This window comes from Lithobates pipiens, unplaced genomic scaffold, assembly GCF_037356315.1.
Source record: "Lithobates pipiens isolate NorthernLeopardFrog02 unplaced genomic scaffold, aLitPip1_a1.2 Scaffold_340, whole genome shotgun sequence".
NCBI classification, from domain to species: Eukaryota; Metazoa; Chordata; class Amphibia; order Anura; family Ranidae; genus Lithobates; species Lithobates pipiens.
The window spans coordinates 12,267-29,408 of NW_027507803.1; the positions used below are offsets into that span (position 1 = coordinate 12,267).

Below are 17,142 nucleotides of genomic sequence, written 5' to 3' on the forward strand. Positions count from 1 at the left end.
ATGACCAATCACCTCCTCCCATACCCCTCCTATGGTTGGTAATCTTTTCCTGTACCCTTCCCATGACCAATCACCTCCTCCCATACCCCTCCTATGATTGGTAATCTTTTCCTGTAGCCCTCCCATGACCAATCACCTCCTCCCACACCCCTCCTATGGTTGGTAATCTTTTCCTGTAGCCCTCCCATGACCAATCACCTCCTCCCACACCCCTCCTATGGTTGGTAATCTTTTCCTGTACCCTTCCCATGACCAATCACCTCCTCCCACACCCCTCCTATGGTTGGTAATCTTTTCCTATACCCCTCCCATGACCAATCACCTCCTCCCATACCCCTCCTATGATTGGTAATCTTTTCCTATACCCCCCCCCCCCCCTGACCAATCATCTCCTCCCATATCCCTCCTATGGTTGGTAATCTTTTCCTGTAGCCCTCCCATGACCAATCATCTCCTCCCATATCCCTCCTATGGTTGGTAATCTTTTCCTGTAGCCCTCCCATGACCAATCATCTCCTCCCATATCCCTCCTATGGTTGGTAATCTTTTCCTGTAGCCCTCCCATGACCAATCATCTCCTCCCAAACCCCTCCTATGGTTGGTAATCTTTTCCTGTAGCCCTCCCATGACCAATCATCTCCTCCCAAACCCCTCCTATGGTTGGTAATCTTTTCCTGTAGCCCTCCCATGACCAATCATCTCCTCCCAAACCCCTCCTATGGTTGGTAATCTTTTCCTGTAGCCCTCCCATGACCAATCATCTCCTCCCAAACCCCTCCTATGGTTGGTAATCTTTTCCTGTAGCCCTCCCATGACCAATCATCTCCTCCCAAACCCCTCCTATGGTTGGTAATCTTTTCCTGTAGCCCTCCCATGACCAATCATCTCCTCCCAAACCCCTCCTATGGTTGGTAATCTTTTCCTGTAGCCCTCCCATGACCAATCATCTCCTCCCAAACCCCTCCTATGGTTGGTAATCTTTTCCTGTAGCCCTCCCATGACCAATCATCTCCTCCCAAACCCCTCCTATGGTTGGTAATCTTTTCCTGTAGCCCTCCCATGACCAATCATCTCCTCCCAAACCCCTCCTATGGTTGGTAATCTTTTCCTGTAGCCCTCCCATGACCAATCATCTCCTCCCAAACCCCTCCTATGGTTGGTAATCTTTTCCTGTAGCCCTCCCATGACCAATCATCTCCTCCCACACCCCTCCTATGGTTGGTAATCTTTTCCTGTATGCCTCCTTTGACCATTCATCTCCTCTGGTACCCATACTATGCCCAATCATCTTCTCCTGTATCCCTCCTATGACTGATCATATCCCCCACTGTATTCCTCCACTCACCAATAATCTCCTTCTGTATTCCTCCTAGAACCAGTCTCCTCCTCCGGTATCTCTGCTTTGGCCAATCATCAACTCCAGAACCACTTCTATGGCCAAAGATCTTTCTGTATCCTGCCTTTCACCAATCATCTCCTCCTACATGCCTCCACTCACCAATAGTCTACGTCCACAGCCTTAATCATCTCCTCTGGTATCCCCCCGGTGACCAGTCCCCTCCTCCCATCCCCCTCCTCTATGTTCCCATCACAGCTGGGTCCGTTCTCTAGATGAGATTTTCCATCTTCATCCATCCTGCAGCTTCCTGGCTCAGAACGTCAATGATGGACAAGTTCTATGTTTGTAGGACCACCCATTGTATCTGTATACCGAGTGGGTGGAGCTTCATTATCTCTCCTTTGTAGGATTGGCTGCTGGCAGATGTGTATACATGAACCCCTTCTCAATTACACAGAAGACTGCCGATCCCCCCCTATCCATGCGTTCCGGAGAACTAGAGAGTCTATAAAGAATTATCACATCAGATCTGTAGGAAAAACGAATGTTCTTTGCGGCATTTTCTAATCATATACAGTTGTGCCCTTTCCGATTTGTTTTGCACATCTCTCACACTTGAATGTCTCCTCAAACAAATATTATTACACAAAGATAATTGCAGGAAATACAAAATTAAGTTTGTAAATGATGATTTCCTTTATTAAGGCAGAAAAGCCGTCCACACCTGCCTGGCTTTATGTGAAAAAGTTAGTGCACCCTAAACCCAACAACTAGTTGTGCCCCCCTTGGCACCGATAACTGGCAGCGAGTCTCTCACATCGCTGTGGAGGATTTTGGCAGACTCTTTGCAGAATTGTTTTCATTCGACCACATTGGAGGGATTTCCAGCATGCAGGTGCGTTTCGGATCATTGTCCTGCTGCATAACACGAGTGCACTTGAGCTGGAGGTCAGGAACTGACGGCCGGACTTTCTCCTTTAGGATTTTCTGGTAGAGCTCAGAATTCCTGGTTCCATCAATGATGGTAAGTCGTCCAGACCATCCCCCGACCACCACCATGTCTGACTGTTGGGATGAGGTTATGAAATGGTGAATCGGGACGCCCACCTTCCAAAAACTTCAACTTTTGTCTCATCAGTCCATAGAATATTCCCCTAAAAGTCCCGGGGATAATGAAGACGTTTTTTAGTAAATATGAGATGAGCCTTTGTGTTGTTGGTCGGCGGTGGCTTTGGCCTTGGAAGTCTCCCATGGGCGCCATGTTTGCCGGTCTCTTTCTTATTGGTGAATCATGAACGCGGCTCTTCTGAGGGAGGGGAAGTCAGCGGGTCTTTAGACGTTCCGGGTTCTTCTATCACCTCCTGGATGAGTCCTCCTTGTGCTCTTTTGTAGGTCGGCCACTCCTGGGAAGGGTCACCACTCTTTCATGTTATCTCCATTTGTGGATAACGGTTCTCTCCCCCCCCCGGGGATCACTGGACTTAGCCTTAGAAATCCTGAGACCAATCCATGTACATGACTTGCTTTCTAACCTGTTCTTGAATTTTGTTACATTGTGACATGATGTGCGGCATTTTGTGATCTGCTAGTGTGCATCACTTTGTCAGACGGCTTCTATTTATGTGATTTCTTGATTCAATAGGTCTGGCAGTAATCAGGTCTGGGTGTGGCAAGTGAAATTTAACTCGGCTTTCCAAAAAATTGTTGTTGATCAGAGTTCATTCATGATTCAGCATGGGAGGGGACACTTACTTTTTCACATAAGGCCAGGCAGGTTTGAACATCTTTTTTTCCCTTAATAAATCAAATAAGAATTTAAAAATTGCACATTGGATTTTCTCGGTTATCTTTGTGTAATATTAACATTTGTTTGATGATCTGAATCATTGAAGTGTGAGAAATATGCAAAAAAAATAAAAATAAAAAAATCAGGAAGGGGGCAAATACTTTTTCACACAACTGTATTATGGGCAGTAGTAGAATGCCCCTAAGTACCTATCTCCAGCCCATCAGAGTACCCGAGTACCTGTCACAGCCCATCAGAGTACCCGAGTACCTGTCACCAGCCCATCAGAGTACCCGAGTACCTGTCACCAGCCCATCAGAGTACCCGAGTACCTGTCACCAGCCCATCAGAGTACCCGAGTACCTGTCACCAGCCCATCAGAGTACCCGAGTACCTGTCACCAGCCCATCAGAGTACCCGAGTACCTGTCACCAGCCCATCAGAGTACCCGAGTACCTGTCACCAGCCCATCAGAGTACCCGAGTACCTGTCACAGTCCATCAGAGTACCCGAGTACCTGTCACCAGTCCATGCCTCATAGAATATATGTTGGGGTGTTTGCTTTCCAAAAAGGGGTCATTTTGTGGGCAATTCCATTGTCCTGGTGCTCCAGGGCCTTCAAAAGTGTGATGGGTAGTCAGGAAATTAGAGGTGTAATTTATACTCCTAGAACATCTGAAGGTGCTCCCTGCATGTTGGGCCTCTATGTGGCCAGGCTGTGTAAGACCCCTTTCACACTGGGGCGTTTTTCAGGCGTTTTTCATGCGCTTTAGCGTTAAAAAAAGCGCCTGAAAGAAGCTGCAACTGCAATCCCAATGTAAAAGCCCGAGTGCTTTCACACTGAGGCGCTGCGCTGGCAGAGCGTCAAAAAAAGTCCTGCAAGCAGCTTCTTTGCAGCGCTTTTGGAGCGGTGAATACAACTCTCCTAAAACGACCCTTCCCATTGAAATCAATGGGAAGCGCTTGTAAAACGCCCGAAAAACGCTACTGGCAGCAGCATTTTGTGGGCACTTTTAACCCTTTATTTGGCCACTAGCAGGGGTTAAAAGGGCCCCAATAACGCTCGAAAAAACGCTGGTAAAGCGCTGCTAGTTTAAGCGGGGCTTTACGAGCGTTTTTCGGGCGCTGACATTTCACATTGGGACTGCAGATGAGGCTTCTTTCAAGCGCTTTGCAGGCGCTTTTTTTAACGCTAAAGCGCTTGAAAAACGCCCCAGTGTGAAAGGGGTCTAAAAGTTTCACATGCGATATCTCCATACTCAGGAGGAGGAGCAGAATGTATTTTGGGGTATAATTGGAGGTATGCATATGCTGTGTGTGATAAGTAACTTTTTAAAACAAATTCTGTGTATTAAAAAAAAAGTGCTTTTTGTTTTTAAATTTTTGCTCTGTTTAAGATTAGATCATTATTATTTAAAAGTAAAAAACACAGTAAGGCCCCTTTCACACTAACGTCCCGTTCAGGCCCGCCTGTCAGTTTTTTAGGCGGACCTGAACGGGTGCTCCATAGAGCTCTATGGAGCGTCGGATGTCAGCGGTGACATGTCCGCTGACATCCGACCCGCTCCGATCCGAAAAAGTGTGACGGAGGAAAAAGCTATTTTTCCATCCGTCTGCGGATCGGATCGGATGACGACGGGCACTGCGGTCCGTCGTCATCCGATCTCCCATAGGGGAGAGCGGCGCTGTGACAGGTCCGTCCCTGCACAGTGTGCGGAGACAGACCTGTCATCTCCCTGCTCAGCGGAGATCGGCGGAGTGATCCCCGCTGAGCAAACGGACATCCACGGGGCGGATCAGAACTGATCCGCCCCGTGTGAAAGGACCCTTATTATTAAATACCACCAAAAGAAAGCTCCATTTGTGTGAAATAAAAATAAAAACATCCCGCGTGTACAGTGTTGTATGACCGCGTGATTGTCATTTGAAGTGTGACAGCGCTGAAATCTGAAAATTGTCCTGGGCAGGAGGGGGGTGACCGTGCCCGGTATTGAAGGCCAATGTGGCGCCTATATTTAAAAAGGGATCAAAACCTTTTAGGACCAACAAATTAGAAGAAACCGCGGAGCACGACACCAACTTCTGGCTACCACCAGCCAAATGTCCTTCCAATTTGTTGGTCCAATTGGTTTTAAGGCCGCCTGGGAGGAGGGGGTGGGGGTAACCTGATGTAAGGAATTGCGCCGATAGGGGGGTGGGGGAGGCACCTGATGTAAGGGACCATGCTGACCGGGGTAACCTGATGTAAGGTGCTATGGTGATGGGGAGCACCTTACATAAGAGTCTTCTGATGCAGAAACCTGATGTAAGGGGGCGCTATGATGAGATCAGCTGGTCAAGGGCCAGGCTCGGAGGCCAGTACCTATAATAGTGGAGAGGTTCCCATAGACACCAGCAGGAGAAATAATGCACAAGCAGGTCCCCCTGGTGGGTGACACTGGCTCACCTGAGGTTTGGGGGTCTAAGCACCAAGTATTGATCAGTTGGCACTAACCAGTAGCAAATTTAGCAGAAGTGTAAATCAGTAAACAAGCCAAGGCCGGTCTTAATTGGTGTTGGGATTGAGGAACATTCTGTCTGTAAAGGGATAGAAGCCAGAATTCAGAGTCCAAATGGTCTAAGGTTACCAGTGGTGTACCCCAATGATCACGGTCTTTAGTGGTGTACCCCAATGATCACGGTCTTTAGTGGTGTACCCCAATGATCACGGTCTTTAGTGGTGTACCCCAATGATCACGGTCTTTAGTGGTGTACCCCAAAGGTTCAGTGTTGGAACCCTTATTTTGTAAACTATTTATAAATGATATGGGGTCTGGGATTTCAGTCTTTGCAGATGACACCGAGCCATGGAGTGGAAGAACATCCTTACCGGATGGGCTCCATCCAGTTTTTAAAAAAGGATATCAGGGAACTGGAGAAAGTGCAGAGAAGGGTAACCAAACTCTGAATTTATTCACTCTTGAGAAGAGGAGACTAAGGGGGAGGGGGGATATGATCGCCATGTATAAATACATAAGGGGGATATGATCGCCATGTATAAATACATAAGGGGGATATGATCGCCATGTATAAATACATAAGGGGGATATGATCTCCATGTATAAATACATAAGGGGGATATGATCGCCATGTATAAATACATAAGGGGGATATGGTCTCCATGTATAAATACATAAGGGGGATATGATCTCCATGTATAAATACATAAGGGGGGATATGATCGCCATGTATAAATACATAAGGGGGATATGGTCTCCATGTATAAATACATAAGGGGGGGTATGATCTCCATGTATAAATACATAAGGGGGATATGATCTCCATGTATAAATACATAAGGGGGATATGATCTCCATGTATAAATACATAAGAGGGGATATGATCTCCATGTATAAATACATAAGGGGGGATATGATCGCCATGTATAAATACATAAGGGGGGATATGATCTCCATGTATAAATACATAAGGGGGATATGATCGCCATGTATAAATACATAAGGGGGATATGATCTCCATGTATAAATACATAAGGGGGATATGATCGCCATGTATAAATACATAAGGGGGATATGGTCTCCATGTATAAATACATAAGGGGGATATGATCTCCATGTATAAATACATAAGGGGGGATATGATCGCCATGTATAAATACATAAGGGGGATATGGTCTCCATGTATAAATACATAAGGGGGGGTATGATCTCCATGTATAAATACATAAGGGGGATATGATCTCCATGTATAAATACATAAGGGGGATATGATCTCCATGTATAAATACATAAGAGGGGATATGATCTCCATGTATAAATACATAAGGGGGGATATGATCGCCATGTATAAATACATAAGGGGGGATATGATCGCCATGTATAAATACATAAGGGGGATATGATCTCCATGTATAAATACATAAGAGGGGATATGATCTCCATGTATAAATACATAAGGGGGGATATGATCGCCATGTATAAATACATAAGGGGGGATATGATCGCCATGTATAAATACATAAGGGGGATATGATCTCCATGTATAAATACATAAGGGGGGATATGATCGCCATGTATAAATACATAAGGGGGGATATGATCGCCATGTATAAATACATAAGGGGGGATATGATCGCCATGTATAAATACATAAGGGGGGATATGATCGCCATGTATAAATACATAAGGGGGATATGATCTCCATGTATAAATACATAAGAGGGGATATGATCTCCATGTATAAATACATAAGGGGGGATATGATCGCCATGTATAAATACATAAGGGGGGATATGATCGCCATGTATAAATACATAAGGGGGATATGATCTCCATGTATAAATACATAAGAGGGGATATGATCTCCATGTATAAATACATAAGGGGGGATATGATCTCCATGTATAAATACATAAGGGGGGATATGATCGCCATGTATAAATACATAAGGGGGGATATGATCGCCATGTATAAATACATAAGGGGGGATATGATCGCCATGTATAAATACATAAGGGGGGATATGATCTCCATGTATAAATACATAAGAGGGGATATGATCTCCATGTATAAATACATAAGAGGGGATATGATCTCCATGTATAAATACATAAGGGGGGATATGATCGCCATGTATAAATACATAAGGTGGGATATGATCGCCATGTATAAATACATAAGGGGGATATGATCTCCATGTATAAATACATAAGGGGGGGATATGATCTCCATGTATAAATACATAAGGGGGGATATGATCTCCATGTATAAATACATAAGGGGGGATATGATCGCCTTGTATAAATACATAAGGGGGATATGATCTCCATGTATAAATACATAAGGGGGATATGATCTCCATGTATAAATACATAAGGGGGGGATATGATCGCCATGTATAAATACATAAGGGGGATATGATCGCCATGTATAAATACATAAGGGGGGGATATGATCTCCATGTATAAATACATAAGGGGGGGATATGATCACCATGTATAAATACATAAGGGGGGGTGACGTGTACTGCGTCGCACGACCGTGCAATTGTCCCCCCCGCTCTCGTGTAAAGGCGAGCGCGTTGGTCTGGTGTCATATGTAAACAGCAATTGCCCCATGCATGTGAGGTGTCACCGCGAAGGTCAGATTGAGGGCAGTAATTTTAGCAGTAGACCTCCTCCGTAAATCTAAAGTGGTAACCTGTAAAGGCTTTTAAAAATGTATGTAGTTTGTCGCCGCTGCAGTTTGTGTGCAATTTTAAAGCATGATGCGTTTGGAATCCATGTACTCGGCCTAAGATCAACTTTTTTATTTCATCAAACATTTGGGCAATATAGTGCGTTTTAGGGCATTCAAAAAACCAAAAAAAAACAGACACCCACTATTTTAATCTGTAGGGTTTTTGCTTTAAAAAAAAAAAAAATCTATAATGTTTGGGGGGTTCAAAGTAATTTTCTTGCAAAAAAAATAAATTATTTTTTCATGTAAACAAAGTGTCAGAAAGGGCTGATGTGCGACATAAGTGTCTAAATGTTGTGCATAAAATGTCAGGACAGTTCAAATCCCCCCCAAGTGACCCCATTTTGGAAAGTAGAAACCCCCCCCCCCCCAAGATATTTGCGGAGGGGTGTGGGGAGGATTTTGCAGATCTCCCTTCTTGTCACAAAGTTTTGAAATTTGAAAAATATATATATATATTTCCTTTCTTCATTTTTCATAAACAAAAGCGATCTGCAAAATCCTCCCCACACCTCTCCGCAAATAGCTGGGGGTGTCTACTTTCCAAAATGGGGTCACTTGGGGGGTTTTGTGCCATTTTGGCATTTTATGGCCTTCGAAGCTGTGATTGGTAGTGAGGAGTGAAATCAAAAATTTGCACCCTTAGAAATCCTGAAGGCAGTGATTGGATTTCGGGGCCCTGTACGCGGCTAGAGTCCCAAAAAGTCCCCCACATGGGGTATCCCCGTACTCAGGAGAAGCAGCAGAATATATTTTGGGGTGCAATTCCACATATAAATGTATACCATACACATACAATGAGATCAGAGTGTACACCATACACATACAATGATATCACAGTGTACACCATACACACAATGATATCACAGTGTACACCATACACACACAATGAGATCACAGTGTACACCATACACACACAATGATATCACAGTGTACACCATACACACACAATGATATCACAGTGTACACCATACACACACAATGATATCACAGTGTACACCATACACACACAATGATATCACAGTGTACACCATACACACACAATGATATCACAGTGTACACCATACACATACAATGATATCACAGTGTACACCATACACACACAATGATATCACAGTGTACACCATACACACACAATGAGATCACAGTGTATACCATACACACACAATGATATCACAGTGTATACCATACACACACAATGATATCACAGTGTATACCATACACATACAATGAGATCAGACTGTACACCATACACACACACAATGATATCACAGTGTACACCATACACACACAATGATATCACAGTGTATACCATACACACACAATGATATCACAGTGTACACCATACACATACACACAATAAGATCACAGTGTATACCATACACATACAATGATATCACAGTGTATACCATACACATACAATGATATCACAGTGTACACCATACACACACAATGAGATCACAGTGTACACCATACACACACAATGATATCACAGTGTACACCATACACACACAATGATATCACAGTGTATACCATACACACACACACACACACACACACACACACACAATAAGATCACAGTGTATACCATACACACACAATGAGATCACAGTGTACACCATACACACACAATGATAACACAGTGTATACCATACACACACAATGATATCACAGTGTACACCATACACACACAATGAGATCACAGTGTATACCATACACATACAATGATATCAGAGTGTACACCATACACATACAATGAGATCACAGTGTACACCATACACATACAATGAGATCACAGTGTACACCATACACACACAATGATATCACAGTGTACACCATACACATACAATGATATCACAGTGTACACCATACACATACAATGATATCACAGTGTACACCATACACACACAATGATATCACAGTGTACACCATACACACACAATGATATCACAGTGTACACCATACACACACAATGATATCACAGTGTATACCATACACACACAATGAGATCACAGTGTATACCATACACACACAATGATATCACAGTGTATACCATACACATACAATGAGATCAGAGTGTACACCATACACACACAATGATATCACAGTGTACACCATACACATACAATGATATCACAGTGTACACCATACACACACAATGATATCACAGTGTACACCATACACACACAATGATATCACAGTGTACACCATACACACACAATGATATCACAGTGTATACCATACACACACAATGATATCACAGTGTACACCATACACACACAATGAGATCACAGTGTACACCATACACATACAATGATATCAGAGTGTACACCATACACACACAATGATATCACAGTGTACACCATACACACACAATGATATCACAGTGTACACCATACACATACAATGATATCACAGTGTACACCATACACATACAATGATATCACAGTGTACACCATACACATACAATGATATCACAGTGTACACCATACACACACAATGATATCACAGTGTACACCATACACACACAATGATATCACAGTGTATACCATACACACACAATGATATCACAGTGTACACCATACACACACAATGAGATCACAGTGTACACCATACACATACAATGATATCACAGTGTACACCATACACATACAATGATATCACAGTGTACACCATACACACACAATGAGATCACAGTGTACACCATACACACACATATACAATGCAGTGAACAACTTATTATAAAACTCAAAAGCAATAATAGAAAAAATGAATAAAGGAAAAAGTCCACGGAGTGAGGAGGTTTGCAGACGTGAGAACTTTTACATAAACCAATAAATATTCGCTTATTGACTTTTTACCAAAGACATGAAGCTGAACACATTTTGGCCCGAGTGCCGGTGTTCTGCCGTATAGTGTCCGGCCATCAAATAGTGTCCGCCCCATACTATCGGATGGAGGACGTTATATGACAAGACACCGGGTCACACAGGGGCGACACGACTTGCAGCGCGACAGACAGACGCGACCTGCACACGACTTCTGCAGCGACGTACAAAACGACTTCTGTATAGAAGTCAATGCAAGTCGCCTGAAGTCGCCCCAAATAAAGTACAGGAACCTTTTTCTAAGTCGGAGCGACTTGAGTCGTTCTTATCAGAACGGTTCCATCGTACAGAACGGAGCGCGAGTTGTCCGGTGGCGAAGTCGTCTGGACAAGTCCCGCCTGTGTGAACCGGCACTAAACATGTGACTAAAATTGAGTTCATTGGATTTTTCTTATAACAAAAAGTAGATTTTCAAAATTTTCTGTCTTTTTCCGTTTATATCGCAAAAAATGAAAATTCGCAGAGAAGATCAAATACCTTCAAAAGAAATCTCTATTTGTGGGAGAAAAGGACAATGGGTACAACGTTGCACGACCGCACAATTACTGGTTAAAGCAGCGCAGTGCCGAATTGTAAAAAGTCTCTGGTCTTTAAGGAATTGGCGGGGAATTAAGTGGATAAGGTCATTGCGGAGGACAAGGGGGGAGAATGTGGACTGGACTCCCGTAGGAAGTGGTTCTGACCCGGCTCAGCAGACAGATTTATAAAAGATCTGGATATATTCCTACATGTATATCATATAACCAGATACTGAGGGGATCCAGGGAATATCCGATTGGCTCTTGTGAAATCAGGACGGAAGTTAGCTCCGCCCCCCTGAAGTAGATTGGGTCACGCTTTGTTGGGGGTTTTGCCATCCTCTGGGTACAGAGATGTGTATGTGGAGATTTCCCCATCGATCAACTCGATGGACTCTTTTATCCATTTAATTCAATACAAATATGAAACAGCTACTTAGACCAGACCCCATCCCATCTGTTCTATGGTCAGAGACCACCCTTGGGGTTCAGTGTCAGGATATTTAGGAAGATGGAGCTTCCCCACGGACTCAGACAGAAGAGCCCAGTGACCCCGCACTCACCATTCCAGTCATGGAAAGAGACCACGGCAGATTCCTCCCTCAGGACGGTCACGGACCTCACCGCGCCACCTCCACTGCGCTTGCTCTCGAAGTACATCTCCAGGAGATCCACCGTTATCTGACTCCCAATATTTCCCACCAGGATGTCCCCACTGGCCCGGACACGGAGCACAGACACCGATCGATCGTGCAATTTCTTTTCCTCCACACGAGTGAATATGTGATTAAAATCTGAGACAAAAAAAAAAAAAAAAAAAGAGAAAATGTCCATTGAGATGACAGAATAGAGACCATACAATGTCCATGGACTGTATTCATTACTGACCTTTGGCTTGTCTACTGACTACACTTCTGCTGATCCCTACTTATTATAACCTCTACTAGACCCCGGCTTGCTCACCTCCTGGTGGGCTTAGTATGTGGGTGAACCCATGTCATCAGCCAGGCAGAGAGCCATACCTCACCCCCAGGGGTGGCTGTGGACGTGGTATACTTGGACAGAGGGGGGGCGGTGGACGTGGTATACTTGGACAGGGGTGGCGGTGGACATGGTATACTTGGACAGAGGGGTGGACGTGGTATACTTGGACAGAGGGGTGGCTGTGGTATACTTGGACAGAGGGGTGGCTGTGGTATACTTGGACAGAGGGGTGGCTGTGGTATACTTGGACAGAGGGGTGGCTGTGGTATACTTGGACAGAGGGGTGGCTGTGGTATACTTGGACAGAGGGGTGGCTGTGGTATACTTGGACAGAGGGGTGGCTGTGGTATACTTGGACAGAGGGGTGGCTGTGGTATACTTGGACAGAGGGGTGGATGTGGTATACTTGGACAGAGGGGTGGATGTGGTATACTTGGACAGAGGGGTGGATGTGGTATACTTGGACAGAGGGGTGGATGTGGTATACTTGGACAGAGGGGTGGATGTGGTATACTTGGACAGAGGGGTGGATGTGGTATACTTGGACAGAGGGGTGGCTGTGGTATACTTGGACAGAGGGGTGGCTGTGGTATACTTGGACAGAGGGGTGGCTGTGGTATACTTGGACAGAGGGGTGGCTGTGGTATACTTGGACAGAGGGGTGGCTGTGGTATACTTGGACAGAGGGGTGGCTGTGGTATACTTGGACAGAGGGGTGGCTGTGGTATACTTGGACAGAGGGGTGGATGTGGTATACTTGGACAGAGGGGTGGCTGTGGTATACTTGGACAGAGGGGTGGCTGTGGTATACTTGGACAGAGGGGTGGCTGTGATATACTTGGACAGAGGGGTGGCGGTGGACGTGGTATACTTGGACAGAGGGGTGGCTGTGGACGTGGTATACTTGGACAGAGGGGTGGCGGTGGACGTGGTATACTTGGACAGAGGGGTGGCGGTGGACGTGGTATACTTGGACAGAGGGGTGGCGGTGGACGTGGTATACTTGGACACGGATCCACACACGGCTCATCTGTAAGGTAAAGTCTACAGGTTTGGAAATATCAGTTTGTAAATGGATAGAAAACTGGATAAAATACAGAATTCAGAGAGTCGTGGTTAATGATTAGACCCGAGGTCTGGAGGAAGAAAGATTTAAGCTCCAATTGAATAGACTCCAGTACTAGTTCTGACCGGCTCAGTGGACTGTTTTATTTAAGCGGGGGTTACACCCTAAAGTGGAACTTCCACTCATCGGAACTCCCCCCTCCAGTGTCACAGTTGGCCCCTTTAACCACTTGAGATCCGCGCTATAGCCAAATGACAGCTACAGCGCGGATCTCCATTTCTGGGACGACGTCAATAGACGTAGTCCCGTGCACGAGGGGCGCGCGCGGCGCGCTCTGTGATCGGCGAGTCCATGAGACTCGCCTGATCACCAATCCGTGCAAGGGGTCGATCCCGACCCCTTATCACGTGATCAGCTGTCAGCCAATGACAGCTGATCATGTGATAGAACGGAGCCGGTAATCGGCTAGTATTCCTCCTCGCGCTGACAGCCCGAGGAGAAAAGAAAAAAGCCGATCACCGGCGGCCATGATCGACACATCAGTCCCGATCACGGCCAGCCCTGCTAGCGCCCACCTGCCCCCTGCCAGTGCCCACCTGCCCCCTGCAGTGCCACACTTATTAAAAGTGCCCCCCCGTCAGTGCCACCCAGCAGTGCCCACAATCTGCCTCAAAGGTGCTGCACCCCAGTGCCACATATCCGTGCCCATCAGTGTCATCTACCAGTGCCCAGCAGTGCCGCCCATCAGTGCCACCTATCAGTGCCCATCAGTCCCATCTATCAGTGGTACCCATCAGTGCCACCTTATCTGTGCCGCCTTATCTGTGCCCATCAGTGCCCACCAATGCAGCCCATCAGTGCCCACCAATGCAGCCCATCAGTGCCCACCAATGCAGCCTATCAGTGCCGCCTCATCAGCGCACTTCAATGAAGGAGAAAAATGACCTGTTTGCAAAATTTTATAACAAACTATTAAAACATGATTTATTTATTTATTTGCATCTTTTTTTGTTTGTTTAGCAAAAAATAAAACTCCGAGCTGTAATTAAATATCACCAAAAGAAATCTCTATTTGTGGGAAAAAAAATGATAAAAATGTCATTTGGGTACAGTGTTGTATGACCGCGCAATTGTCATTCAAAGTGCATCAGCGCTGAAAGCTGAAAATTGGTCTGGGACTGAGGGGGGTTTAAGTGCCCGGTAAGCAAGTGGTTAAAGACAGGAGTCTATGCCTCTTCCTGTCCCGCCGCGCTGTCTGCTGGGACACACACGGGTGACAGCGCGGACCATTCCTAGTGCGCTGCACGACTCGCGGTAGGGAACTGGGAAGTGGTGCCGCAAAGCTTAACTTCCCGATTCCCTCACCAAGAATGGCGGCGGCAGCAGCCGAGAGATCGATCGGTCTTGTCTGCCGGCATCGCTGGACCCCGGGACAGGTAAGTGTCCATTTATTAAAAGTCAGCAGCTGCAGTATTTGTAGCTTCTGGCTTTTAATAATTTTTTTGTAGGTGGAATCCCTCTTTAACCACTTTCAGCCCCGGACCATTTTGCTGGTCAAAGACCAGACCACTTTTTGCGATTCGGCACTGCGTCGCTTTAACTGACAATTGCGCAGTCGTACGACGTGGCTCCCAAACAAAATTGACGTCCTTTTTTTCCCACAAATAGAGCTTTCTTTTAGTGGTATTTGATCACCGAGGCGGTTTTTATTTTTTGCGCTACAAACAAAAATAGAGCGACAATTTTGAAATTAAAGGCATTATTTTTTGTTATAATAAATATCCCCCAAAAATATATAAAAAAAAAAAAACAACATTTTTTTCCCCTCAGTTTAGGCCGATACGTATTCTACATATTTTTGGTAAAAAAAAAAAAAAAAAAAAAATCGCTATAAGCGAAATGAAAGTTATTGTGTTTACAAAATTGGAGATAGTTTTATGGCATTTTTAGGAAAAATTTGTTTTACTAGTAATGGCGGCTATCAGCGATTTTTATTGTGACTGCGACATTATGGCGGACACATCGGACATTTTTGTGACCATTGCAATTTATACAGCAATCAGTGCTATACAAATGCAGTGATTCCTGTGTAAATGACACTGGCAGTGAAGGGGTTAACCAGTGGGTGGCAGTGTAGGGGTTAAGTGTTCCTAGGGGTGTGTTACTAACTGTGAGGGGGTTGGGCTTTCATTTAGTGAACACTGATCTCTGCTCCAATCACATGGAGCAGAGATCAGCGTCACTAGTTGCTAGGCAGAACCGGGAGATGCTGTTTACAACAGCATTTCCTCGTTCAGCTTCCCCGTGAGACGATCGCCGGTATCGCCACGGCGATCGAGTCCACGGGACTCAAGACCGGACTGACGAGGGTCCCGACCATGCAGGCGGCGGCGCGCTCACGACGGCAGGGCGGCAAATTTAAAGGGACGTACAGGTACGCCCATTTGCCTGCCCGTGCCATTCTGCCGACGTACATTGGCGTGCGCTGGTCGGGAACCAGTTAAGAGCCGGATGTATTCCTACTAACAACCGGATACAAATATTTACAGGGAATGACCCCGGGGGGATCCAGGGAATATCTAATTGCCTACTGGAGGGTCAGGAAAAAAATCCCACCCCCAGACCATACAATGTCCATGGAGATGACAGATGGAGAAGATGGAATGGACACCTTCTGGCTTCACCTACCTTCTTGGCTCAGCTCTTGCTGGAAGGAGACGAGGACAGAGGTCTTATCTGCAGAGCGGAGGATGCTGAACTCTTGCCGGCCACTCACGGCCTCCACATACAATTCCAGGAGAGCCTCCGTTGTGTCTGGATCCAAACCGCACAGAGCCACCTTCCTGGGGTCCCATGGGGGAGGGCGCCTCACCTGGACAGGCACGTGGTTTAAGAGGTGCTCCCCCTTCGACAAGACCCTCTCCGCAACTGGAAAACAAAAAGACCAAATCTGTTCACCTGACTGACTGACCTACCTACCATACCTGACCTCCACCCACCCATAGAATAGAGGTCATGTGACCCCCCCACCCACCAGGAGAAAAGAGGTCATGTGACCCACCACCCTCCACCTACCCGGAGAATAGAGGTCATGTGACCCACCAGGAGAATGGAGGTCATGTGACCCACCACCCTCCCGTAGAATAGAGGTCATGTGACCCACCAGGAGAATAGAGGTCATGTGACCCACCACCCTCCCGTAGAATAGAGGTCATGTGACCCACCAGGAGAATAGAGGTCATGTGACCCACCACCCTCCCGTAGAATAGAGGTCATGTGACCCACCAGGAGAATAGAGGTCATGTGACCTACCACCCATAGAAT

At 45.7% G+C, this 17,142-nt stretch overlaps 1 protein-coding gene across 1 annotated transcript in view; it reads right to left on the reverse strand.

Annotated features, from left to right (window-relative positions):
- LOC143955160 (protein mono-ADP-ribosyltransferase PARP10-like) overlaps window positions 1–16,938 on the reverse strand; it is a gene marked incomplete at its 3' end in the record, with an annotated part of 29,198 nt that extends 12,260 nt beyond the window's left edge. Inside the window, 3 exon segments of the mRNA XM_077465253.1 lie at window positions 12,332–12,562; window positions 16,507–16,789; window positions 16,894–16,938. Of these exon segments, the coding sequence (XP_077321379.1) occupies window positions 12,332–12,562; window positions 16,507–16,789; window positions 16,894–16,938 (559 nt within the window).
- Between the last annotated feature and the right edge of the window lie 204 nt (window positions 16,939–17,142).